This window comes from Hemitrygon akajei, chromosome 8 (assembly GCF_048418815.1).
Source record: "Hemitrygon akajei chromosome 8, sHemAka1.3, whole genome shotgun sequence".
In the NCBI taxonomy this organism is placed as follows: Eukaryota; Metazoa; Chordata; class Chondrichthyes; order Myliobatiformes; family Dasyatidae; genus Hemitrygon; species Hemitrygon akajei.
In genome coordinates, this window is record NC_133131.1 from 29,353,911 (window position 1) to 29,378,717 (window position 24,807).

A 24,807-nucleotide genomic window follows, 5' to 3' on the forward strand; every position below is an offset into this window, starting at 1 on the left:
ACCATTGTGCAAGAGGAGACATACAGAAATCATACTGAGAACATGAGTCGTAAAGCGAGTCTGTAGGTGGGAGAATCCGTTCAGAGTAGTGGTGAGTGAAGTTATCCATACCAGTTCAGGGGTTTGATAGTTATTGGGTAATAACTGTTTCTGAACTGGTTGGTGTGAGAACTTAAGGCTACTGTACCTCCTCCCGATGATAGGGAGCGAGAAGAGGGCACAGCCTGGACAGTGGGGCTGCTTTTACGTCCTCAAAACAAACAATAATAATTCTCAATTCTGTTGCTGCAGAACCACTTGCCATGGGTGACATCTGCACCACTCAGCAGGGACTTTGTTAACTGCATTACATCTTTACAGTTTTCCCCATTTGCTGTATTAAGTCAGCCCTGAGTTCACAGTAAGTATTGAGACAACATAATATTAGCAGAACCCTCTTCTATCCCACACTCCGCTTGGCTAGGTTTGTACAATCTTATCAACTTAAGCCAAGTCCGGTCCAGTCGAGTCATTTCCAGCTTTGTTTCCTCTACCTTTCATTCCCCCAGTCCCTTGCAATAAAGTGTTCACTGCAAATTTTCTTCCACTCCCCCAACACCACAAGTAATATTTGCTTTTGAAACTGAATCAACATGAACCTGAATATTCTCTGTCTTAGTTAAATGAATATCCACAACTTGTAGAATAGTTGGAGTTGGAAGTGCACCCAATGACCTCTGTACGACATGAAAATAAGAGTTGAATTTTCTACTGTGTTTAAATTTTAGTTAATGAACCATTTTATTTGTGTTCTCAAACATTGAGTGTTTTCAAATATTAAAGACAGTTTATTTGTAAAATACATCAACTTAAAGTCTCTATAACGTGAAACATCTTCAACTGAAGAACAAAATAATAGACTGGCTTAGAATTAATGGAATCACAAGAGACTGAGGACTCTGAACTCTGGAGCAAAACATGAGTTGCTGGAGGAATTCAATGGGTTAGGCAGCACTTGTGGAGAGAAACGGAGAGTCTACATTTCAGATCTAGACACTTCCTCCGGATCAGAACAGTAAAGCTGAGATGATGGGCAAGTGGGAACAACGTGGGGAGGAGATAGGGTCCCAGTGGGAGGAGTGTGTGGATTATGGGCAGTTGGAATAGGCATGAGTGATGGGGGCTGGATTTAGAAAGAAGAGTTGTGTGAGAGGACCTCAGTACATCAGGAAAGGCCACACCATTGAGTTATAGACTACCAAGGCAGAATGTGAGATGCTACTCTTCTAGTTTATTTTTGGCCTCACCCTAGCCAAGCATTCAGTGTGAGGATGGGAACGGGATTTAAAATTGCTTGCAACCAGGATCGCCGGGTGGCCATCACAGAGCACGGGTACTTGGCAAAATGGTTGCCCAGGATGAACCCGGTCTGACTGATGGTAGGCGAAGACCACACAGGCAGCACCCAGTGCAACAAGCAACGTTGGAGGGGCTGCACCTGAATCTCCACTGCAGCTGGAAGTCCCCGGATGGGTATCAGCGATGTGGTGTGGGAACAAGCATCACACCTCCCACGGTTAGGGGAAGGTGCCAGTGGAAGGGGAAGGATGAGGAAACCAGGGGGTTATGGAGAAAGTGCTCCCTGCAGAAAGCAAAAGGTTGAGGGGGGGGGTGCAAGGAAATGTGACTTGTTGGTGGGGCTTGTAGCTGATAGAAAAGCCAAACTATTTTGCTCACTGCATAGTTTTTTTTTTTGTTTTGCACTCTCCTGCTGCCACCAGACAACAAATTCCACTTCCAGTGCGCTCAGATGCAGCGGCTTCTACGGGGTCAACCAAAGGTGTCGCTGTCTCTTTTATTCTTTTTAAGATCACAAGATACCCCGCAGGTCTACCTCAGCAGCCAGTTGCTCATTGGTGGAGGGACTGAAAGAGCTGGCAGACAGGTGTCAGTGGGCAGCCTCACAGCGAGCGATCGTTTCAGTCGCTTGCCTTGTGATTGCAAGAGCCTGTTGGATGCTGGTGGTGTGGACTGCTGCAAGTCCAATTCAGTGGTTTGTTGGCAAATGGCAGGGGAGCTGTGTGGCCTCGGTCGCGGCGAGGACTAGGCCTCGAGCCGGAGGCAGTGTAACATGGCGTCCCTGTGGAGACCGAGATGACCCAGCATTTGCTCAGCAGAAGGGCCAGCTGTATTCTTTCCAACTGAAGACTGCGGCAACATTCACGGACTCAGGGACTTGGACTGTATTTTTCTTTGTGTGTCTGTATTTTACTGCCATCTTATATGTGCCTTGTGCCGAGTATGACTGTCGGTATTGTGTTTTGCATCTTGCCCTGGAATAACACTGTCACGCTTGGCTGCATTTGTGTGGTATGGCTGAATGACAATTAACACTGGAACTTGACAGTGCATGCCAGTGACAATTAGCACAATTATGATTATGATGCAGGGCCTATGGAAGCTGGTGGGATTGGCTTGATTCTACTTCTCTTATCAGATTCCACAGCTTGCAGTCCTCAGGTGTCCCAGCCTCTGTCTGACTCCATCAGCCAAACGACTATTCTTCACCCGAATCTGCCCACACTCGCTTAGTTCTTTAGACTGGCCACCTCCACGCTAATCCTTCAAACCAGATGGACAGTCCAGAGCTGAAAGCCTCTACCGTCGAATTTGTTCCACAGATGTTACATGACCCAGAGAGATTCTTCAATCTCTTATTTTAGCTCAGATGTAATTGCAACACATCGTGCAACAACATTTTAATTTTCCTTTACCTGGAAGCAAATTTGTTTGTTTTTGTATTATCATGTCCCTTTTTTATTTACTTTCCAGCCTATCTCAGTCCAGTACATACACAATCATATGGAATTAAAGTCGATATACTAAATAAATTAACGGAAATTCGTCGGTGAAAAATAGACTGTTTCCACTGTGTTTGCTGCACGTCGAGAAGTCCCTTCTGCAGCAGACGAGATGAATTGCCCTCGCTTGCAAACTGGAGGGAATAGCTGACCGCGTACGATCCAGGGATTTCAAGGTAAAGTGTTGACCAGAGGGACACAGGAACCCTGTCAACTATACACCCCCACAACCCTACCGCACCGGGCTGGCGATCTCACCTCCACAACCTCCGATGGTCGTGACAGATGGAACTGCCCAACTTTCCAACAGTCCTTCGGCGAGGAACAATTATTCCGCCGCCGGACGGGCGCGAACCCACGTCGCTCTGGGGAACACATCGCCGTCTGACAGCTCAAGCCCGGCAGCCAGCGGCGGCCAGGCTGCTGTCGGTGTGTCGGCGGCGGTTCCCCGTGTCCTTACCTCGATCTTGTCCACTCTACGGGCGCAGCCCACCACTTTCATGCCGTGCTGGACCAGGGCCCGGGCGATGGCCGCGCCGATCCCCACCGAGGCTCCGGTAACCAGAGCCACGCGTCCGTTCCAGCGCTCCATCGCGGCCGAGTGTCGGGGGTTCCGCGGGCAAAGGCTGCGGGAGGACGCGGAGACGATTCCCTTCACTCGCTCGCCCTCACAACTTACAAGCCCCGCTTCACTCCCGACAGAGTCCGCAGCACTTGGACCCGCCGCAGAGCAGGCTGGGACTTGTAGTCCTCAGAGAAGCGCGTGGGCGAGGTCGCGATGCCGCGGTGCGTCCTGGGCATTGTAGTACTATAATGAGCGTGCTGGGACGAAGGGGGAATGCAGGCTGCGGAGTTCGTGGCATGAAGGAATTTGAAGTCTTCTTGTCTATAGACAATTTATTTTATCCCTCAAGCGAACGCAGAGGATACTTTCTCCATACTCCAACATTACCGGGGGAAAAAACACTCAACTCAAAGGAAACAAACAACGTTTGACATTGTGGTGAACTAGATATACCTGTCTGACTGCCCCTGTGGCTCCTCCCACAGACCCCTGTATAAAGGCGACTGTGGCCTGCTGCTCTCCCTCATTTTCCCAGGATGTAGTATTGTTTATTCAGTCAATAAAAGCCGATATCTCACTTCCTAAGACTCAGCGTGAGTTATTGATGGTGCATCAGACATCTTTCGTCAGGGCAGTAAATGTCTGGGAGAGAGGCGGGTTTAATTGTAGGGCTGAGGTTTATCGGGAGATGGGGTATCCGAGATGCGATGGAGGTCAGCTCGCCAGTTTCCACAACAATGGCTCGAATTGCTGGGTCCACTTGGATCTTACAGTTTCTTCCCCCCCCCCCCCCCCCCCCCGTAGATCAATTTATCGTTAACGTTCATTGACTCACTGCCAGTTTATCTATCCACTAACCTATCCTGCTCAGAACTTGCATATCCAGATTCAGTTATTTATTACATGTGCATCGAAGCATACAGTGAAAGGTGTTGCTTGCGTTAACAACCAACGCCACGTACTCTGGCGCCAACACAGCATGTCCACCATGTTCACAGAACACAAGCAACAACAGCAAAACAAGCCTTGTTCCTCCCTCCCAGCCACCCACGCACACAGTCATCATAATCAAACCTACTGCCAAGTGCGTTAAGCTTGCAGACGTCAAATGTCAACGCTCAGGCACCTCCTCCCAAATCCCTCAATTAAACGTCACGCCATTCTTTCAGATATTCACTAACCTTATTCCCAACGTCGCTGCCAGACTTTTACCTAAAACTAGGACGAGGGAGCATCGCACTCTCTTCCTAGCTACACTGCAGTGGCGTTCTCTATCTTTTAGAATTAACGCTAAAGTTATTTTTATACTTGTTTTTAAAAGCTCTAACTAGTCTGGGACCGGGGTATGGAATCACTTCCGCTCGAGTTCTCAGATCTGCTTTCGCCGGTCTCTTAAATTTAAACAATCTCCCTCAAAAGATAATTGGCAAGTGAGCTGTTTTGAACTGCGGCTTAAACTGTGGAATTCAATACCCAAAACAATAGGGAATGCAGACGCAGTTGACATTTTTAAATGCCAGCACAAAAACCATTTATTTAACCTTGGTTTTAACTAACATCGTTTCATCGTTTATCTTTATTTTTGCACGTTATCCCATTGTAAAAAGCACTTTGAATTTCTATGAAATAGGTTCAATAAATGAGTTATTAGTTTCCAACCTCGCTTTCCCTAACCCCTGCACTGTTATTCCTAAGCAGGACTTGTTGACAAATTGACCAACAGAATCTATGCTCGTATCTTAACTCTTGTCCACTCTCTTCTCATGGATGATCTAAAGCAACGTGCTTCCTTGCTCAGAAGCTGATTAGTTCCCCAAAACAGATCTTTTTAAACAGGATTTATGTAAATAGGACAAAACCATTCACCTTTTTCGCCTTGTTTTTTTTTACAAGGAATGATTTCTCCTTTAACTCATAACTTTCTCCAAATCTTACTTAAAACTTGAAAATTTAATTTCCTTTGCTGCCAATTTCTAGCCCGCTATAATTTCGACACAGTCCAGTCACATCCCTTTCCATTCCCGACTTTTCTATCTCCATTTCAAACGATAAGTTGGCGATCAAGGTCCTTTACAAGCCCAGAGCCAACTACCTGAAATAAATCTCTTCCCAAACTATTACACTCCTTTCTCCATCTATTGTTGATTAAATCTTCTACAGCACTTATGTATCTGCAAAACCAGCAGACTGACAAGTGGAGGGTCGCCTCACCTGGAAAGACTATTTGGGACCCTGAATGACAGTGAAGGAAGTGGTGAAGGGACAGGTGTCGCACTTGTTCCACTTGCAAGGATAAGTACCAGGAAGGAGATCAGTGGGGAGGGATAAGTGGACAAGGGAGTCGTGTAGGGAGCGATCCCTGCGAAAAGCGTAAAGTGTGGGGGAGGAGGGGAATGGAAAGATGTGCTTGGTGGATTCAGTTGGAGATGGCGGAATTTACGGAGAATTGTGAGCTGGACGAGATTGGTGGCGTGATAGATGAGAACAAGAGGAACCCTATCTGTGGCGTGGCGGCAGGAGGATGGGGCGAGGACAAAAGTGCGCGAAGAGATGCGAGAATGTTAAAAACATCATGTTTTCTTTCCTTTCAGTCTCGCCTCAGACTTTATACCTTCAGTGATTTCAGCTCCACCCATGTTCTCCATTATTCACTACATTCCTGCATTTACTTAAACTTGCTCACTACATTAACTCACTTTCACAGCCATCCTATCACCTCAATACTTCCATCTGTCACAACTGGCATTACTTCATTCTCCATCTAATGCCTCTCAACTCTATATTATATTTCATTTGAAGTTTCACATACAGGGACACTTCATAAGATCTGATTTCTGAACCCTAATGCTCCATTCACTGGGGTATTTCTACCGCCAGCCAAATTCTCATCTCCACTATCAGTGCATCAACTTAACTCATTGTAAAAACACACAGCATAGCATCTACTGAAATGTGTTCTGCAACGTTCCTCATTCGGATTTATTCACCCAATTCCTGATTTATTCCAGTATAGAAGCGATATTACTGAAGTTCAAGATAGTTTTATTATTTGTGGATAACATCGGAGGTAGCTCATGGGTTATGAAATTGGATCCCTCCCAAGTTTCATCCCTTCCGAATAAAATATTGTACACCTCAAGATCATTCTGTAGTAATTTTGTTTTTCTTTCAAATTTCCCTTTTCAGGATAGTAGTCGCTAATCCCAAGATCACTAGAGATTCCAAGATCTCCAGAAATGGTGCAAGTTTCACAGTTGCTATTCCAACTTGAGCAGCGCTTTCCTTCCCATCAATGTATCTCACTGTCAACTGTTCAAGAAAAATTAAAGGTTGTCAGAAAGGGGGAGCAAAATTGGAGAATGGCAGACAAGACTGGAGAATGCAAGAATGGGAAAACTGCTGAGGAACTTGGTGGGTCAAGCAACATCTGTGAAGGCAATAAAATAGTCAACATTTCAGTTGGCCTCCTGCATAGGGTTGCAATAGAAAAGTGCAATGAGAAATGGTTGGGGTGAAAGATCATCATGAAAACAGCCAGACTATCTGGATAGACGTCCAGAAGAAAAAGGGTTGAGAGGGTGCAGGATATCAACATTTTCTGCAGAGTTCAGAACAGCACCATTGTGGGAGTATCATGGGAATATGAACGAGGGGCAAGCACAAGAAGCAGGTAGGACTATCGGATAAATAGTTGCAACATGTTTGAGAATGTGTTTAATAATTTGGATCAGCGAATGGTTTAGAAATGTTGACACTGGAGCCCAGTTTAGGATGGCACATTTGGTGGTAAGCACCTTAACCATGATACTTTTGAGAGACTTACTAGGTCTGCTTTAGGTTGAGTCTGTTACAATCAATTTTGCACTGCAAGGGCCCAAAGATGATCTCAAAGAGTGGTTACATTAACACAAGACCTGGAACCCAAATGAACAAGTGCAGTAACATTTGTAGATGTCAAACAGGTAAGCTAAAATGTGCAATTCATACATTTTCTAGTGGCTGATCCACAACAGAAAAATGGAGTAATGGAAACTGATTTAGCTGTCCCACTGAGAGAAAAGTTGTGAAATTAATACTAATGTATTATGCACAATAATTTCACAAAACTGTCAGATCAAGGAAAATTTAAGTACAATGCTAGAAAAACCACAGGTTGAGCTTCAGAGCAAGGTTGAAACGCTTAAGAATGCATATTCTTTCTGGGCAAACACCAGTCTTTGTTTAGATTGACCCACTCTATTCAAAACAGAATGTCAGCTATCCAAGGATTCATGGAATTAAATCCCCAATTAATTGGAGCATTATATCAAAATTGATTTTCTACTAGATTTATTGCGTACTGAATTATTGCTATCTGATTAACTTAATTAATGCCATATTCTTGTATTGCATATTGAAAATGTTAAACGTGTATCATGACTACTCAATTACTATGCCAGAGCAAATTTATGCAAAAGTATATGCTCAGTGGCAATTTTATTTGGTAGGAGTGGGACCGTGTGGTCTTCTGCTTCAATATGCGTTCAGGGATGCTCTTCTGCACATCCCTGTTATGTGTGTTTATTGAGTTACTATCACCTTCCTGGCCAGTGTCCTCTGACCCCTCTCATTAACAAAGTGTTTTCACCCACAGAACTGCCGCTCACTGAATGTTTTGTTTTTCACTGTTCTCTGGAACTCCAGAACAGGGGTCCCCAGTCTTTATACCATAGAGCCTTTCCATTAACCAAAGAGCCTGTGGACCCCAGGTTGAGAACCCCTGCTTGAAAGACCACTTGGCGTGAAAATCCCATAATATCAATACAGTTTGAGATACTCAAACCACCTCATCTGGCACCAGCAATCAATCCACAGTCAAAGTAACTTAAATCACATTATTCCGCATTCTAATGTTTGGTCTGAAAATCTGAACCTCAACCACATCTGCATGCTTTTATGCTTTGAGGTGCTGCCACGAGTGGCTGATTAGATATTTGCATTTACGAGATGTACCTAATAAAGTGGCCACTTGGTACATCACAAATGTGCATAGCAGTTAAATTACCAAAAAATCTGTAGGTTTCTGAAGAGATGACAATCAATTAATGGTAGATCTGATGAAAGGTCACTGATCTAATCCCTTCACCCATACTCTGACTGACCTACAAATGCTTAACTTATGAGTACCACTATGAAATTTGAAGTTCAATGTACTTTATATTAGTACCAACAAGGAACAAGCTTCCTCCCTCCATTGAGTGAATGTTCTTTCATACCAGTCTCATTTGTTTTTGATGCAATTCATTACAATATTGTAGAGGTATGGCGATTTTTGTGTACTTTCCCAGTTGTTCAGTTAACCTACATTTGATCTTTTAATTTAGCACATTTGCATTTTCTTATCTGCAATTACTGCTAACGTCCATTCGGTTTGTTCCTCTCCATCAGGCATTCTCTGGATCTCACCCCACGCCTTTTTAATATCATCCAGCAACACTGGTTACACCCAACATTGATGATATATTTAATTCATTTCTTCAATACTACCAAATTGAAATACTTTTCAAATAAGACCCCAACCTCTCAAGCGTTCACACACATTTGTTTAGTTGACCCTTTCACTGTAGTAAGTTTCTCTAATTTAGCCATTGTGTTGATTTCCCTACATAGAACACTTAATTTGTGTATGGTTGTATTACCAGATTGCAACAAAATTCCCATATCACAGATGGTATTCAGTTGAATATGATCTAATCATTTCACACAGATGGTACTGAGCAATAAAGGCATGTAATTTTACACAAAAACATCTGAAGCACACAGCTTGCAATTTTGTAATGTGTATAAATCTAATTTTATGTAAAAGGACAAATTTGGAAATATCCATAGTTGAAAAGGTGAATGAAAATTCCTATTGAATATTAAAAATCAATACAAGAGTACAAGAAATCACCTCAACTAAAGTGCTGAAATAGATCCATGCTAATTTATAGCTGGAGATGAAACAAGTTAAATTAACTAGCTGAGCCACAGACAAATTAAAATAGTACTGTATGAAAGCAATTTTTCTATTGTAAAAGCTGATCAATTATGTACTATTTTGTATCAAACTATGAAATTGCTTCAAATACAAAGCAACAGATGCAAAAGATGAATTTACTATGTATTTTAAATACTTGCTTTTCAGGAAGATTTATTTTGTAAAAAAAAACCTTGCATATTTAACCAAATTCAAATAACCATGACATGAATATGCACGTTAATAAATATTCTTTATTTGTAAATTCTGCACATTGCGCTTGTACATATTACATCCAAACATCATCTTAAATGGATGTCTATTGTAAAACCTTAAATCAGAAGTTTCATTTTTCTCTGTACACATTTATTGGTAGAACATCTCTCATCACTAGACATTTGTATAATTCTCACAGTAAAGTGAAACATTGAGTGGGAGAGAGGAGAGGCATCAAAAGTATAAGTAAGCTTTTGCAGACATCTGACCGAATACTGCACAAGCTCTGAGAAAGCAGATGAATAAAAATATGCTCCCCACCACCAGCCTGGGAGAGTGTAGAAAGAAAAATAAACCACACCACCAACTATTCAAGGTAAAATTATGTAACAGAAACAAAAATCTAAATTTCTTAAGATTGAGAGAGAAGGCGCAGTGGTCATTGAGAGTGTGTTTATGTAGAAAAGGGTGGCTTTTGGTTCAACTTCCTTGCTAGTTTGCACCAGCTGTTGTCAGCCAACCATTGCAGATACTGTAGTCATTAGAGCGACAGTACTTGTTAAATCTCTCTTTTAAGTGCTGACGGTATTGTTCTCGATTGACATAGAAAGACTGGTTATTTGTCATGAATGCCTGTATTTCATCTTGGGTAATGAAAATATCTTCCTCTGAAGTACATTCAGATTCTTCCTGGAAAAAAATAAACCAGCAAATTACAACTGGGATTAACAATGCAAGGAATTGAGCGCTTAAACAGAGAAACAATTTAGAGTAGTTAGTGGAGTCATTCAGCAATTTACAATAACTGGACGATAAAGTGATAGATTATGTAATTGAGTTTAAAAAGCTGCCCTGATGAAAAAAATTAGATATTTCTCAATGTTTGAAGTGATGAGAAGTTTCCAAATTTCAACATGAAGAGCCTATTTGCAGCGGCCCTCTATGCAAACTGCAGGATTAATTGCAGAATAACTCAATTGCAGGTGCAATTGTTCTGCAACATCTCAGCAAGATACTTCACACTACACTACAAAGATTTGCAAGTTTCAGCAACAGAAAGGGGTAACATAACAGAAATATAACCATATTCCCAGCCAGACACAATCTGACAGACAATTGCAGCTGTCTCTCGAGTCAGTAGGAGGGGAAAAAATTTCCAACACAAAAACACCAGGAGCACAAGAGCTTAGGTGGCTTGCAGGGACCAGAGCCACTTGTACCATTCAGAAACTTCCTCTGCAAATACAATTTAAAAGTAATGGAAACTGAATCAAAACTAACCTGGTGTTATTGACAGGTGGCTAACAGCTCCTCTCTTCCTAGGTTCCAATTCTAGTTTCAGATTTATAATCCCAGCCCAACATTACTTTGACAAACTGCCCTGTGGCATGTCTGTGTTCTGAAGAGTTAACCATCTTTTGATGCAAAGTTCTAAAGAACCTGCAGGATTATTTACTAGAAATAAATTTGCCATATGTAAAATAATGAATGTTAAGGTTTAAAAACACAAACACAAGGAAATTTGCAGATGCTGGAAATTCAAGCAACACACACAAAATGCTGGTGGAATGCAGGCCAGGCAGCATCTATAGGAAGTACTACAGTCGATGTTTCGGGCCGAGACCCTTCGTCAGTTTGTTTGGGTTATACACTCACTTATGGAAAAGTTCTATTATTCAACACCAGTAATGCGATTTCACAAAAAAAATTGAATTGTGTAGATAGCCCCATTTTTATGCAGTATTGAATGACTGACAAAATTTGCTGTAAAAGACAAACTTCAGAAAAGCTTAAAAGACAAACTGAATTGCTTTTTCCCTTTAAATTATACTTCAACACAAAGATCACTGTACTACATGTAAATAAGGTGAATTAAGTTTCATACTCACAAGTAATTCCTTTAAGGTTTTTGTTCCTCTTCCACAGTCTGGCAGACAGGGCGTTGGAATTTGTGAAGACTGTGAAAAATGATTTTCTGACAGAATTTGTGTTACCCATACTGGCTGTTGACCACCTTTCTCTAATGAGTTGCAACTCTCTTTGGTTTTCTCATGGTGGAACTCATTATGAAAAGCATTACCCAAGTTCTCTTGTGTGCTTAGATCTATGGTACACTCACCAGAAATTTCACTCTATGAAGAATAAATAGAATAAAATTAATGCTTAAATTTCTTTTTGTCTTTAAAATTTTATCTTCATGCCGAAAATATTAAATTTGAGGCCAATTTTAAGAAAAACAAATTCAATGCATAGTAGTTGGATTCCAGTTACCAAAGAAAACGCCAGCCTTAAATCAGAGGCTAGAATGACAAAACTATGGAACAAAAATGTACATTAGACATTGCAATCAATCAGTATCTAAGACAAGAAAGTTCTGGTACAATAGAGATAACTCATAGGTAGTTCATGGTTAATTTCACAAGTTTACTAAATATTCTATGACACAGGAGACTTAAACCTATTACATCCATGTCAGTAAAGAGAGCCAATCTCACAATCGTAGCTCTGAAAATCATGACTCAAGTACATGTCCAGACATTTTAAAAAAGATTCTGCCTCTACTCTCCAGAAAGGCAATGAGATCCAGATTTTCACTGACTGGCTAAAAAAAATCTAATCATTGTAAATCTGACTTTTACCTTAATTAAACAGAAATGGGTACTTTCCATTTACAGCACTTTGATCCCTTGCATTTATTGTACCTCTCAGTGCCCTTCAACATTTATCCAAACAATCTTAGCCCATCCAACCTTCTTCAATTTTTCATTCCTAGTATTATCATTGTAAATATTTCATCTCCTTCAGAGAATGTACACCTTTGCTGCAATGCAATGACTATGATACACAATATTGCTGAAACAATTTGTACCTACAGTGTATACAAATTGCAGAACACTTGAAAGTAGCCAGAGTAGATACCAAATTTGGAAAATCTATTTTTTGTACTGAATCAATAGTAGTCCTTTTATATAAAGAGAAAGAATTTGGAATACTTAAGGTACATATTTTCTTTTGACACCCCTCCGATGGAAATGCCTAAAAAATCCAAATTCACTTACATCACATTTTGCACTTTTGCCTTTCTTCTTCTTTTTCTTGTTTTTGCCTTTTGTGTTCTCCTCAGCAACATTAGCCCAGCACTCCACACAACTGTCCACACCATCTTCCTCTTTGTCCTCCACACAATGATGTACACAAGTGTCATCTCCTGACAAAAACGGAAACGTTACCGTACATCCTTGATTTTCCAATTTTAAATAAAGGCTGGTAATATGCAGAACAGAGAATATAACTTTTTACCCATCTCAGAAAAGGCTAAAAGTACAGACATTTAATAATGTTCAGATTTATAATATTTGTCACAATTTCAGAAATACCATCAACTGATTAACATGTGCCACAAAGCAATTTCCTTTAACATTGGGTTTAAACCATGCAGTTTAATTTCTAAAATAACATGCCCATGAACTTCACTTAAACAATACCGAAGGTAGTTGAAGAACACTCCTACAATCTCACAAACAATTTTTTGGTGTACTCACCTGTTTCATCATGATTGCAGATACCTTCAGTGCAAGCTACGTCTGATCCTTCTCGAGAACCAGTCTCACTACCCTCCATGCTTGATGAGTAACCACAATCACTGCCATTACAATGTGGAGACAAACCTGAATTGGCAAAACACATCAAGAAGAAACTTCAATGCACCCTTTAATATGTAATTTTTAAATATACAGTCAGCCCTCCTTATCTGCAGGTTCCGCATGTGCGGTTTCAACTAACCACGGATCAGGAAAACCCGGAAGTGCTCTCACCGGCACTCGTTGTTTGAGCATGTACAGACTATTTTTCTTGTCATTATTCCCTAATCAATACAATATAACAACTATTTACACAGCATTTACATAAGTAATCTAGAGATGATTTAAAAGTACAGGCAGTCCCTGGGTTATGAACGAGTTCCGTTCCCGAGTCTGTCTTTAAGTTGGATTTGAAACCGGTACAGGTAAGTCCGGTACTACGTAGCCTCAGTTAGTAAAATGTTTGTCTTAGTATATAGTATATATTTTATCTTCCTATGCATATAAAACACTTAAGAAATATATGTATTTCAATAATTAAACCACTGCATTGCTTAGTAATAATTGTAGCTTTCATCGGGGCAGGGCCTTTCAAATACTCCATTAAAATTGTTCCAATTGTTGACTGACTGTAGTCTAACGCTTTTTCAATGACTGATGGAGTTTCACCTCTTTCTGATCACTTTATTACATCCACTTTATTTTCGATCGTGATTGTGATTATTTTCGTGAACAGAAACATTGTGGATTCAGAGCTACACCGCCGGGTCTTAATGTCCACTGCACTGATTCAGGTTAAGTAAAGTCCGGGGTTCCGCTGGGTCCTAAAGACCACCATACTGAGACACGTGAAATAGGGGACTCGAGCATCCGCGGTTTTTGGTATCCAGGGGTGGGGGTCCCTGTATGCCAGTGTTTCATTTTGCAGCTTAGTACTGGCAGGTGTAATTTAGTATAACTACTTATAACTATATCCAGAACTGATGGTAATTATAAGCACAAACCCTTCAGTTAATTTAGTTATACCACTTTGCACAAATCAATACGCAAGTGTTAAATTTGATAGCCTTGGCTCAAGAGACATATTGGAATGATGGAGCAAACTCCATATGCCAAATGGCCTGATTCTGCTCCAATGCTTTACGATCCTTTGGTTTAATGTTAGGAGCTAAAGGAAGCAATCCAAAGATTCTGCTTGCCAGTATCAATATTGACCAAGATACTATAGAATTAGAAAATAAGGAAAAATCATCATGGTCATCATTCTTCCCAAATACAACCACTAAAATAGATAACCAAGATGCAGATAACCCAATTTTATTCAGTTATCTAGAACAGTCAAAAGAATAGTAATTGCCATGTTCTAGGATATTGCCTCAGGTTGGGGTACTAAGTGTTACCAATACATTTCAAGTCCTATAAACATAAGTGAGTCATAGAAAAGTACAATACAGAAACAGGCCTTTCAGTCCATGCTGAAACATTTAAAATGGCTACTCCCATCGATCTACACAGGGACCAGAGCTCTTTGCACCCTAACCACGAGAAACTGAATATTCAAAAGTACAGGCCACCCTGTCATAGAGCAATTGCTGTCTGAGGAAACAGCCACTCTCTAATTTCTGCAACGCAAACCAATTTCCCACTGAACTCCATGTTACAGGCAGAGGTGCATTCCTATAGGATGTTTTTCTCTCATGTTAAAGCATTTATCAGTGACGACAAAGTGGTCTGCACCATTATTAACAGCTGAGCCTAGGGCAGGTGTTCCCAACTAGGGGTCCAACATAAAAATAGTTGGGAACCCCTGGACTAGTACGTACACGGCACATGCAAATGAAACAACAGATTTATCTTCAGTCACTCAATACTGTGGGGCAATGAGATTTGGATATGACAGTACAGATTGATTGGGTGGGTAGTTGTGGCCGAGTCCTTACTTTGCCATGTCCTCTCCAGTAAGCCAACATCTCAGGAATACAGTGCCTGTGCTCTTTATCTGTGATGCATTTTCCTCATGTGGCACGATTAGAAAAGGGTCTATGAAGTAGGGATTTCAGAAAATTGATGAAAGTTGAGGACTGGGGTTCATGGGAGAAAGGTGTAGGAGGAGCTCGGGGGGGGGGGGGGGGGGGTCAGAAAATGGGTTAATTGTGATAACCAGTGGAAGTACAAGCAAAAGGGATTACTTTAAGAAACTGGCCTTGGCTATTGCAGCTCCCCACAATGATGTCACAGAGAAAATGCCTCACAGAAAAGGAGAAAAACAGCACTGGTGTTCCAAGAAGCCGTTCATGTACTCAGACCGTGGGGCAAAGGAGGGATTTGGATGTGACTGTCCCTATAAACATGGTGACGTCAATTTAAATCTTATTGTCCTACAGTACTGAGCTACTAAAAATAAAAATTATTTTTTCTCCCTGTATAGGACTGCATGGTAGCGTAGCAATTAGCACAAGCTTTAAAGCGCCACATCAGGAGTTCAATCCCTGCTGTCTGAAAGGAGCTTGTATGTTCTCCGTGACGTGGTTTCCACTGGGTGCTCAAGCTTCCACACATGTTCCAACTGATGCACGAGTTAGGATTAATAAGTTGTGGGCATCCTCGGACTGTGTTGGTACCTGACACAAATGATGCATTTCACTTCATGCTTTGATTTTGATGTACATGTGACAAATAAAGTTAACCTTTAGTCTTTAATACAAATTCCAGCAGTGAATTTTATTCCATATCTCACAGTTTTGGATTGTGATTTGCAAATTCCATTAAGAGTGAATTTCTGTAACTCGAATAGCCTTAACATGGAGGACACCTGTATATACCCAGAAACTAAATATCAAATCACCCACTATAGACAGATTTTTATACTATGAAGCTTTTTCTCAGAACTACAGATATTAACAGCAATCAAGTTTCTACCTTTCTTTGTTTTAGGTGATCCAAGTAGATTTTCGCTGCCGGGGCATGTGCATGAGGTACTTTCATTTGTAACAATTACTTCAACTCTACCATTGGGATCTTCCATGCTGCCACACTCTTTACAGCTACTCTCTATGGATTCAGATGCCGCCTGGAAAAAAGGTTATATATAGAATCCAATTAAAAAGAAATCTGCACTAGTACATTTTTCGTCACTCCGTCAAGAATAGATGTCTCAATGGATTGGAAAGCAGACAAATGAGACAGACATACCATGTAATCAAAGTCTATAAGTTCAACATCTGCTGTACAGTATATGGCATCCTTAAAGATTATGATAACTGGAGAGGAAATAAGATTAAGCAACATGGAATGTAGGAAGGAACATTACCCTTGATAAACATTTGTTTAGAACTGGTGACAGCTAACGATTGAGCCAATACATTGGATGTGATGCACAAGAATTTTCAAAAAAAAAATTCAACATTGTACCATACAAGATAGAATTTAAAAGTATGAATTAAGATAAGGGTAGCACACAAATTTAAAGATTGAAAGAGTTAAAGACAATTTTAGCAGCTGGACGTGGATAACACAGCCTCAATGTTTTGTTCTCAGAAGATGTTCTATAATTATAATACTATAATTATGATATGTTAAGTGATCACCGAATTTGTAGCCAAATCTGGAGGAGACAAATGAATTTGATTAAAGTAATGGAGAAGGCTGATAGAATTCAAGGTGAATTCAAGTTCAAAATATGTTTCATGACAAGAGGGTCAACCAAAAAATATGGGTTTCATGAATTCACAGAAAATAAACTAAAAAAAACAACAGCAAATGCAAATGACCAAGACTAAACTGGGGTATTTTTTGAGGCAATATAGGATATATCACTAATTTACTAAGACAATAGTTTGCTTGGAGAAGTACAAGGACACGAGTGCTTGGAGACACAGGGTACTGCAGATACTAGAATCTGCAGCAACAAACAATTTGCTGGAGGGACTCTGGAGTTAAGTAGCATCGAATGCAGTCTGACCCATTGAATTCCTTCTGCAGATTGTGGGTTTGATGGCTGACACAAACTCAGCTTCCATGCTGTATAAGTGAGAATTGGAATACCTGCTGAGGTTCTTATTTACAGAATTATCCAATCTACGCTAAAAGATTTAAAATAACTCTGCAAGATAACAGAAAAAGACAAGTTTCCAATAGTTTCACAAATCAAAGATTAAGGGAAGTTATAATTGGAGAAATGCTCGAGCTACAAATCTGTGGTATATTCTAGTAATTTTAAGGTTTGAAACAGGAAGCAAAAATCCAATTTTGATCAGTTGACAGCTGAAAGAATTTTTAGTGACTTAATTACACACAATCAAATTAGGATCAACGCTTGCCTAGAGTATAAATGTGGAGCATCTGAGCAAAACGGCTCGTTTATTTTGAATTTGTTCAAATAAATTCTGTACATTACAATCCAATCACTTTAGTCCTTTGAGATTATAGTGAGCAGACAACCCCCAATAAACCCAAGTACAAGAGACCTTAACAATTATTTTCTGCAGCATGAACAACAGGGATATTGTACTTTTGTTAGCAATTTCTGAAGTATATCCCCGTCTCAGTCTTTGGATAATTGCCGAAGATTTGTTGGCCCTTAATTCATTCCAGTTGGAAGAGGGAACATTTTGTTGATTCCACATACAAAGTTCATAAATCGAATTTTATCACTGCTTCTTGGAAAAGGGGGATAAAATGCATAATTAAAGATTACTCTGGGCAAGAAATAAAACACAATGGTCACAAGGGAAAAATTCTTGGAGACTTGGAAATGTGTTCTGCATTGATGAACTAATTTGATTTCTGAAATAAACACCAAAGTTAATGGCTTCAAACAGAAATCTCCAGGATGTATGCTTTAGTTAATGGGCAAGTTAAAATTACACTAGCTATGGGTTGCTACTGCAGAAGATTGTGCACAAAAGCACTTGCATTAATTTAAAAATTGTAAAATTAATATGCTACCAACCTCATCTTGCACTTTAGTTTCTCCTGAACTTTGAAGTGCAGTAGATATTTCACAGGCACATTTGTTTTTACGCCTGTTCTTCCTCTTTTGACGTTTCTTTTCTTGTTTGAGCTCTCTAACTCTTTCTTCTTCAGAGAGTTCCTCACATAGTTGCTCCAGTCGACTGATACCTTGCACTTTTTCAATTGCCATCTGCAGAGTAAATTTTAAATAAGCATTAAGCTCAATTTGAAACCTGATTTTTCCACACTTAGCTGTGCTTTACTTCAAGTGTTTTATAAAATTCTGAATTTTAATGTGGAAGAATTTTAATAGAGGAATTGACAGGACTGGGACAAACTATCACAACCATTCCAGACCTTAAATCTATGTTTTGTTATTGCTCTTCTAGATATAACCAGCCAAATCACAGAAGGCAGGCAGATTGCAGTTATTCTGCTCAAAAGGCACAAGTAGAAATAGATCAACTTCAATTACAATCAACTAGTCAGTACACAACTGACTTCGGTTTGCACAGAAATGGTAGCAAAGAATGACCAATGATCATGATAACCAAAATTATAAACCATGAAATGTTTTAGAAGTCACTTTTGAAAAGCAGATCTCCTAAAAAGAACAGACATCACCATTAAAGGCAAGAATATGTATGGATAACAAGGCTAACTTAATGCTAATTTACTATTTATTAAAAGTACCCAAAAATGCTTTCAGAAAAGTTCCTGCATTTTCCCTACCCAGACGAATATAACATTAGTCATTAACATAAAAACAGGACAAGAGAAAAACCAAGCATTTGTGCCACTCAATGTCAACCAAGATGATGTTTTATTTCCTCTCCTATAAAATGTGATGCCTAGTATTGATTTGATTTCCTCAATGCTATCAGCAATTTCTTTTCATCTTAAGCCATTTAACAGTATTCCAAAAATGAAAACTGACAAGCTGCATGTGGAAGAAAACATTATTCTTAATTGTAAAATATTCAGGACTCTTAAATAGCATGAAAGCAACTTAAATTTTGTACCTCAAAACTTTTTCGCAGTGCATCAATACCAAGGTAGAACAGCATATGCCAAGTCTGTTCTTCAGCTCTCAACTTCTGCCAGATTCTGTGCAACCGTTCATATAGGTGAATACCAAGACATGTAAGAACCTCTTCTTGTGCAATGTCTATAGTTTTTGCATGCCTCTCCCTCCGTCTAAAAGCACAAGTATTAAACTATTTAAAATAGTCATTCCAAACTACAGTGTGAACAGCATTTTAAAAAGGACAGTAAAAGCACATTTATCAGAAACTTTGTTTGAACACAGATCTATATTGCACACTAATCCATACATCCTGAAATATTGTATTTCCAAATGATGTGGAAGCCATTTGATTCATTGTCCACACCTGCTTTCAGAGCAATCCATTTATTTTCCCTGTAACCTACCCCACTTGCACAGCCATAAACCTAGTAGTAGCTAATAAACTTAGTAACTCTCAAACTTTTTGGGATATGGGAGGAAATGGTGTGGTCACAAGGAGAATGATGAAACTCCACAATAAGTGAAGTTCAGAAGTTCTGGATTACTGGAGCAATTTGCTGTACAGGAACTTTAATATAATAGACATGCAAACATATCAAAAGTAAATGATTAGATTCATTTGAGGATTCACATGAAATGAGTTGCAATTCAGTGAGCAAAGATGGTGGAAAACTAATTCAAAGGCTTAGATTTGCACCAGATCCTGATTTGGGATCATCTAACAGGACCCTTCTGTTTTCCAGCAAATTCCTAATTTTCTTCTTGTATGTCAATAATTTATGAATCTTTTCAGGTTGTATTTTCAACTTAGATTAAAGGCAAAAATTTACATACGGGTAAAATTATTAAGGAAATGAAGCAGATTTTAAAACCAAGCCATTAAACATTACTGAAAATAAGGAGGCAAATCTTCTGCAAAGCCAGCACTCTTCCTTAGGCATCCCTGCACAAATGCTGGCTTCCACCACTTACATCTTCCTCAGGACTTTCTGCTGTGTTGTCATCAGCTACACCAGTGGGCTTGTCACAGAACCCAAAAGGACACTGATGGTTCAGAGCTTTTTGGCCAGATTTACCCTGTAGGAAATTTCGCAGCCCCCCATTTAAATCAGTAGGAAAAATAGGCTGCTTCTGTTTTATTTTACCCTTTTCATTTACTTAAATTAAATGAATGCAGTCGTCTGTTTTAAATGTAGAACGTGAAACTTCACTGAAGAGTTGATGAGTAGCTGTGTATATCAAAGCTATTTAATTGTCTTCAGAGCTTTGACAGCTCACAAGTCTAATGAGCATCTATTCTTTGAGTCAAGTGGGCTGCCTATCCAAAAACATACACTTAGCCACGCTAAATTGTTAGCAGCCAAACGTTCAGCAGAAGACCAGACCAGAATTAAACAGCACAGCTCAAGCAGCAAGCAATTTTAGGGCTACAGAAGATCTGCCTCATTGTTTTAGCTGCTTTCATATAGCTGATGCTGTTGACTATTCTACAATAAAATGATTTTCTTTAAAAGCTTCTTCTAACTTTAATCAACTGAATATCACAAAATCCAGACAGAACTTCCAAAAAAATTGAAGTGCTGGCTAATTATGCTCATATTGGGATCCACTTTCTTTAGCTACTCACTTTGTTGTTCCTGGTAAAAAAAAATTGAGTTGTTAACCCATCAAAGCTTTAGCAACATTAAGATATACACAAATGTCCCAATCGGCCATCAGACCTGGAACGTGATAACAATCTATTCTACCAAGCAAAATATGCTTTTGCAGGGTAGTGGAACTGCCAAAAGCCAGCCTACTTCCCTTGGATTATTGGAAGAGACAACCTGCTCCCATGCCTTAAGTGCAGATGTGACAATTCAGGAGAGCAACCAAAATTCAGTTTCAGGTTAAGATGTAATTGCATTGAAGTTGCAAACACAGTAGAGCTTTAGTTAATCATTGCCACAGCCTTAAGAATAATCATGGAATTCAGCACAATTTCACACTTGCATCATGCCTACAGAAAAGAGATTTTAAAAAGCAACCAAAAGCGCTAGATAGCCCACTCTAGCAAATTACATACTCATACCCTCCTGCGAACTCTGGCTCAGCACGGCCCAAAAGATGTGCAATGAAGTCAGTCTCACAGCATACGTGGATATGTCGCTCATGGGGACAGCAACGAAGTCCCTCATACAAAGCTGCACAGTAGCCTTTTTCTTTGCTACAATCCAATTCCCCAATCAGAATGTTGTAGGCTCGCAGCACTTTATTTTTGCAATCTGTGCAAAACCTACAATGAAAGACAAAAATGGACGAACCATTATGAATTCAAGATGTTTATTTCAAAGTGAAGTAAATGCTGAGACCTTGTATCATTAGCATCAAATTTATTTCAATAATTATGCACCAATATTACAGCATCCATGTCTTACTACAAACCTGTGTTTTCGTAGATAAGTCTCTAATGTTTCCAACAGACAACTGGAATCTATTAGTACTACTTCATCCCTACATTCCTGCGACATCAGCTCCCACACATCCATCCAGCAGCCTCTGTTAACAAAAACGGATATTGTGATTTTTCACAAAGAGTATTCCAATTTGCACAAAGCACCTGGACCAGTTAAAATACACACTAATAATATAATGAAGAGGCGATTCAAGCTTTCTATTTGGATTAATGTTTTCTCAGACCCTGTATAATGTCAGTAGTACCAAACCCCACAGGCACAAGTGCCACCTGTTTCTATTTATACATCATTAAACAAGAGAAAACTGAAATATTTTAAGATACAATATGATACAAAGCTGAACAATTAAGAGCGCTAGTAACTGCACATTTGGCAGCTTGTTTTCTCTGATGTTTCACCACGTGGCATTTAAATACAAAGATTTAAATACAAAGCCAAAATTATAAAAACTTGCCAATTTTTATTAAACAATGTATTGACCATTGGCTGCTTAGCTCTGCCAGTATGTCATTAATTACATTAGGGAGACTAAAAAAATAGTACAAGTTCCGAGGAAGGATTAGTCAGTCTTTAAAAATTTAGAAAAAAAAACATTGGTTAGCAGAAAGGATGGGAAGGTCAACTAGTGTTTATAGTGCTTGTTCACATCTTTAGGATGTTCCAAAGTTGAGAGCCAATTACATAGAGGAGTATTCCTTTGCAATACAAGGCCCCATTAACAGCAAAAATAAATTACCAGATAATGTGTTTCAGAGGATCAAAAAAAAAATTCTGAAAACATTCAGCATCAGTAGAGAACCTGGTTCTTATGAATGGCAAACAATGTTCCATGAACTTTCTTCCCCAATAAAGATGCTATAGCTGACATGGATATTTACAACATCAAACAACATTTTATTTCATTGCTTAAGAAATGTTGGTGAAGTTTGGATTAGGTACTTCCATATGGTTGGAGTTAAATGCATGATCTTCTGGCGCAGATGGGTGCGCCACTGATCCAAGACTGAGAAGGAGAAAATATTAAAATATCATAAATATACATTAAAAGATCAAGGAAGTACGATTTCAGAAATTTTAAAACAGTTTTAAACTTACTGGACATTAAGTGGATGAAAAATAAAAATACACCATGAAAGGTTACACCAACAATTTATAGCAGAACTTCGTACAAGGTGGTCTAGAATTCTGCTTGTATTGGCTCAAAAATATAATTGGGACCTACATGTTTGTTCAGAATTGTTCACGGAAAACCATGCTTTTAAGAATTCTCTTGCATGTCGTGTTTGCTTCCACCATGACTTTCAGATTCCTAGTCAAATCTGTACCCCTCTCGCTAAACAATCAGCGATGAGATTGCCTCCCCACAACTCAGCTGATTGAGTGGAATATAAAGGACAAGCATTCAGAGGACAGACCACAATTAACAGCACTGCGCTGATGGTATCTCTTGGTTATGGTGACAAAACATATGCAAGTAAATTGCCAAGATCAGAACAATTCAACCAAACCATCAACCAACCGAGCCACACATTTTCTGAATTATTTCAATTTGTAATGGCCCTTTTTCAGTAAAAAGTAGTTAATCCCACACAAGCAGTCATAGATCGAAAATTATATAGCAAAGAAACTAGCCTTTGGGCCCAAAGTGTCCCCACCAACCAAGCTGCCCACCAATGTTAATCCCATTTACCTGCATTTTGTAATTACACAAGCCTCTACCACCTCTGGCAGCTTCTTTCACGTTCCACCTACCCTGTGTGGAAAACATATGCTACTCAGGTCCCCTTTAAATCTTTCCCTTCTTGCCTCAAACCTATGCCCTCTTGTTTTGGACCTGGGAAAACATTCTACATACAGAGTCGAAGCTACAATCACAGTATAATCCACATCTTCAAAAGAAACAGATGATCATTAGTGATCCAATCATTCATTAATAACCAAGTAACATTACTAATTTCTGTTCTTCAACCTGTGGGACACACTGGTCATAATTGGTCACATAGTTTTACTTATGTATTGTGTTTTGTGATTCAGAGAGATTAAAGTTTTAATATTTTCATATTTTTATTTTTAAGGATGGACCAATTACAAATATCTTCCATTCTTGAATTTGGGTAAAAAAATATTTATTGAAGCAGCCCAAAAGGAGGTGAACAGATAGGCTTGCTTTTGGATGCATTTTCCAGCATAGATTATTGTAGCTATACTATTCCAATAATGTGCTTACTCGGTTGATGATTACTATTTAATACAATATACGAGAAACAATTTTAAATGGGCACTATACTATTGCATGATTATAACATCAACAAGCTCTCTGGTCATTTATTTCATTCCTATATCAGAGTAGAAGATAATCCAATTACCTAGAATTCAAATAGAATTGCAACATTTTCCCTGCTTTCTTTTAGCTCAATAATCTGCACAATGTAATAAACTGTGCTGAAGATCAATAGGCAGGGAGCCAATACTGAACTAATTACTGCATTAAGATAAAGCTTATTTAAAACTGTAAACCTGATGGAAGGTATTTAACAAATTGAAGGAGGTAGAGGTGAAGAGTTCAAAAACTGGCAGACAACACATCCACTTTACAAATTTCTACAAATCTGAATTATTTAATGAATCAACATTTTTCTTAATGCTATAGAATAAACTTGCAAAGCTTTACTCCCACTATCATATGTGCTATTTTCTTCTACAATGGAAGTACATTGCGTTACTAACACTAAAACTAGATCTGCACTACTTAAGGATGTCCAAACTAGCAATTCCCTGACATTCTTGACGTGCCAATAAAGATTGTTACAGGCTTTCTGAACTGTTTAAATGAAAGTTCAATAAATTAGCACCATATTGGCACATCTGTCAACCCTTACCAATTTTTAAAAATCAAAGCACCATTGAAAGCAGTGCCTGGATTCATACAGGCTTGGTATGGCAACCACACAGCATGTGATCACGAGATGCAAATTTGTGGACACAACTCAGCACATCAGGGGAACCACCTTACACTCCTATGGAGTCTGGCCATATTTCTCACTGCTAGCATAATCAAAGATGCCCCCACACAACACACTCTCCCTTCATTCATCAGGCAGCAGATGCAAAAGTCCGACCAGCTTCATCCAGCTGATACCAGTCTTGAACAGAGCTCTTGTATGATCAGAT

General features: G+C 39.4%; 1 protein-coding gene across 2 annotated transcripts in view; it reads right to left on the minus strand.

Moving 5' to 3' along the window:
• Positions 1-9,637: 9,637 nt before the first annotated feature.
• ggnbp2 (gametogenetin binding protein 2) overlaps positions 9,638-24,807 on the minus strand; it is a 46,479-nt gene continuing 31,309 nt past the window's right edge. The window contains exons 5-13 of one of the 2 annotated variants that reach the window (XM_073053537.1): positions 21,605-21,718; positions 21,252-21,455; positions 19,176-19,350; positions 18,152-18,343; positions 16,120-16,270; positions 13,162-13,287; positions 12,679-12,827; positions 11,509-11,751; positions 9,638-10,309 (exon numbers count right to left, since the gene is read on the minus strand). In XM_073053537.1, the coding sequence (XP_072909638.1) occupies positions 10,112-10,309; positions 11,509-11,751; positions 12,679-12,827; positions 13,162-13,287; positions 16,120-16,270; positions 18,152-18,343; positions 19,176-19,350; positions 21,252-21,455; positions 21,605-21,718 (1,552 nt within the window). In that variant the 3' untranslated portion in view covers positions 9,638-10,111. Of the gene's footprint in view, positions 10,310-11,508; positions 11,752-12,678; positions 12,828-13,161; positions 13,288-16,119; positions 16,271-18,151; positions 18,344-19,175; positions 19,351-21,245; positions 21,456-21,604; positions 21,719-24,807 lie in introns of both variants that reach the window. The other variant, XM_073053535.1, reaches the window with a different exon arrangement.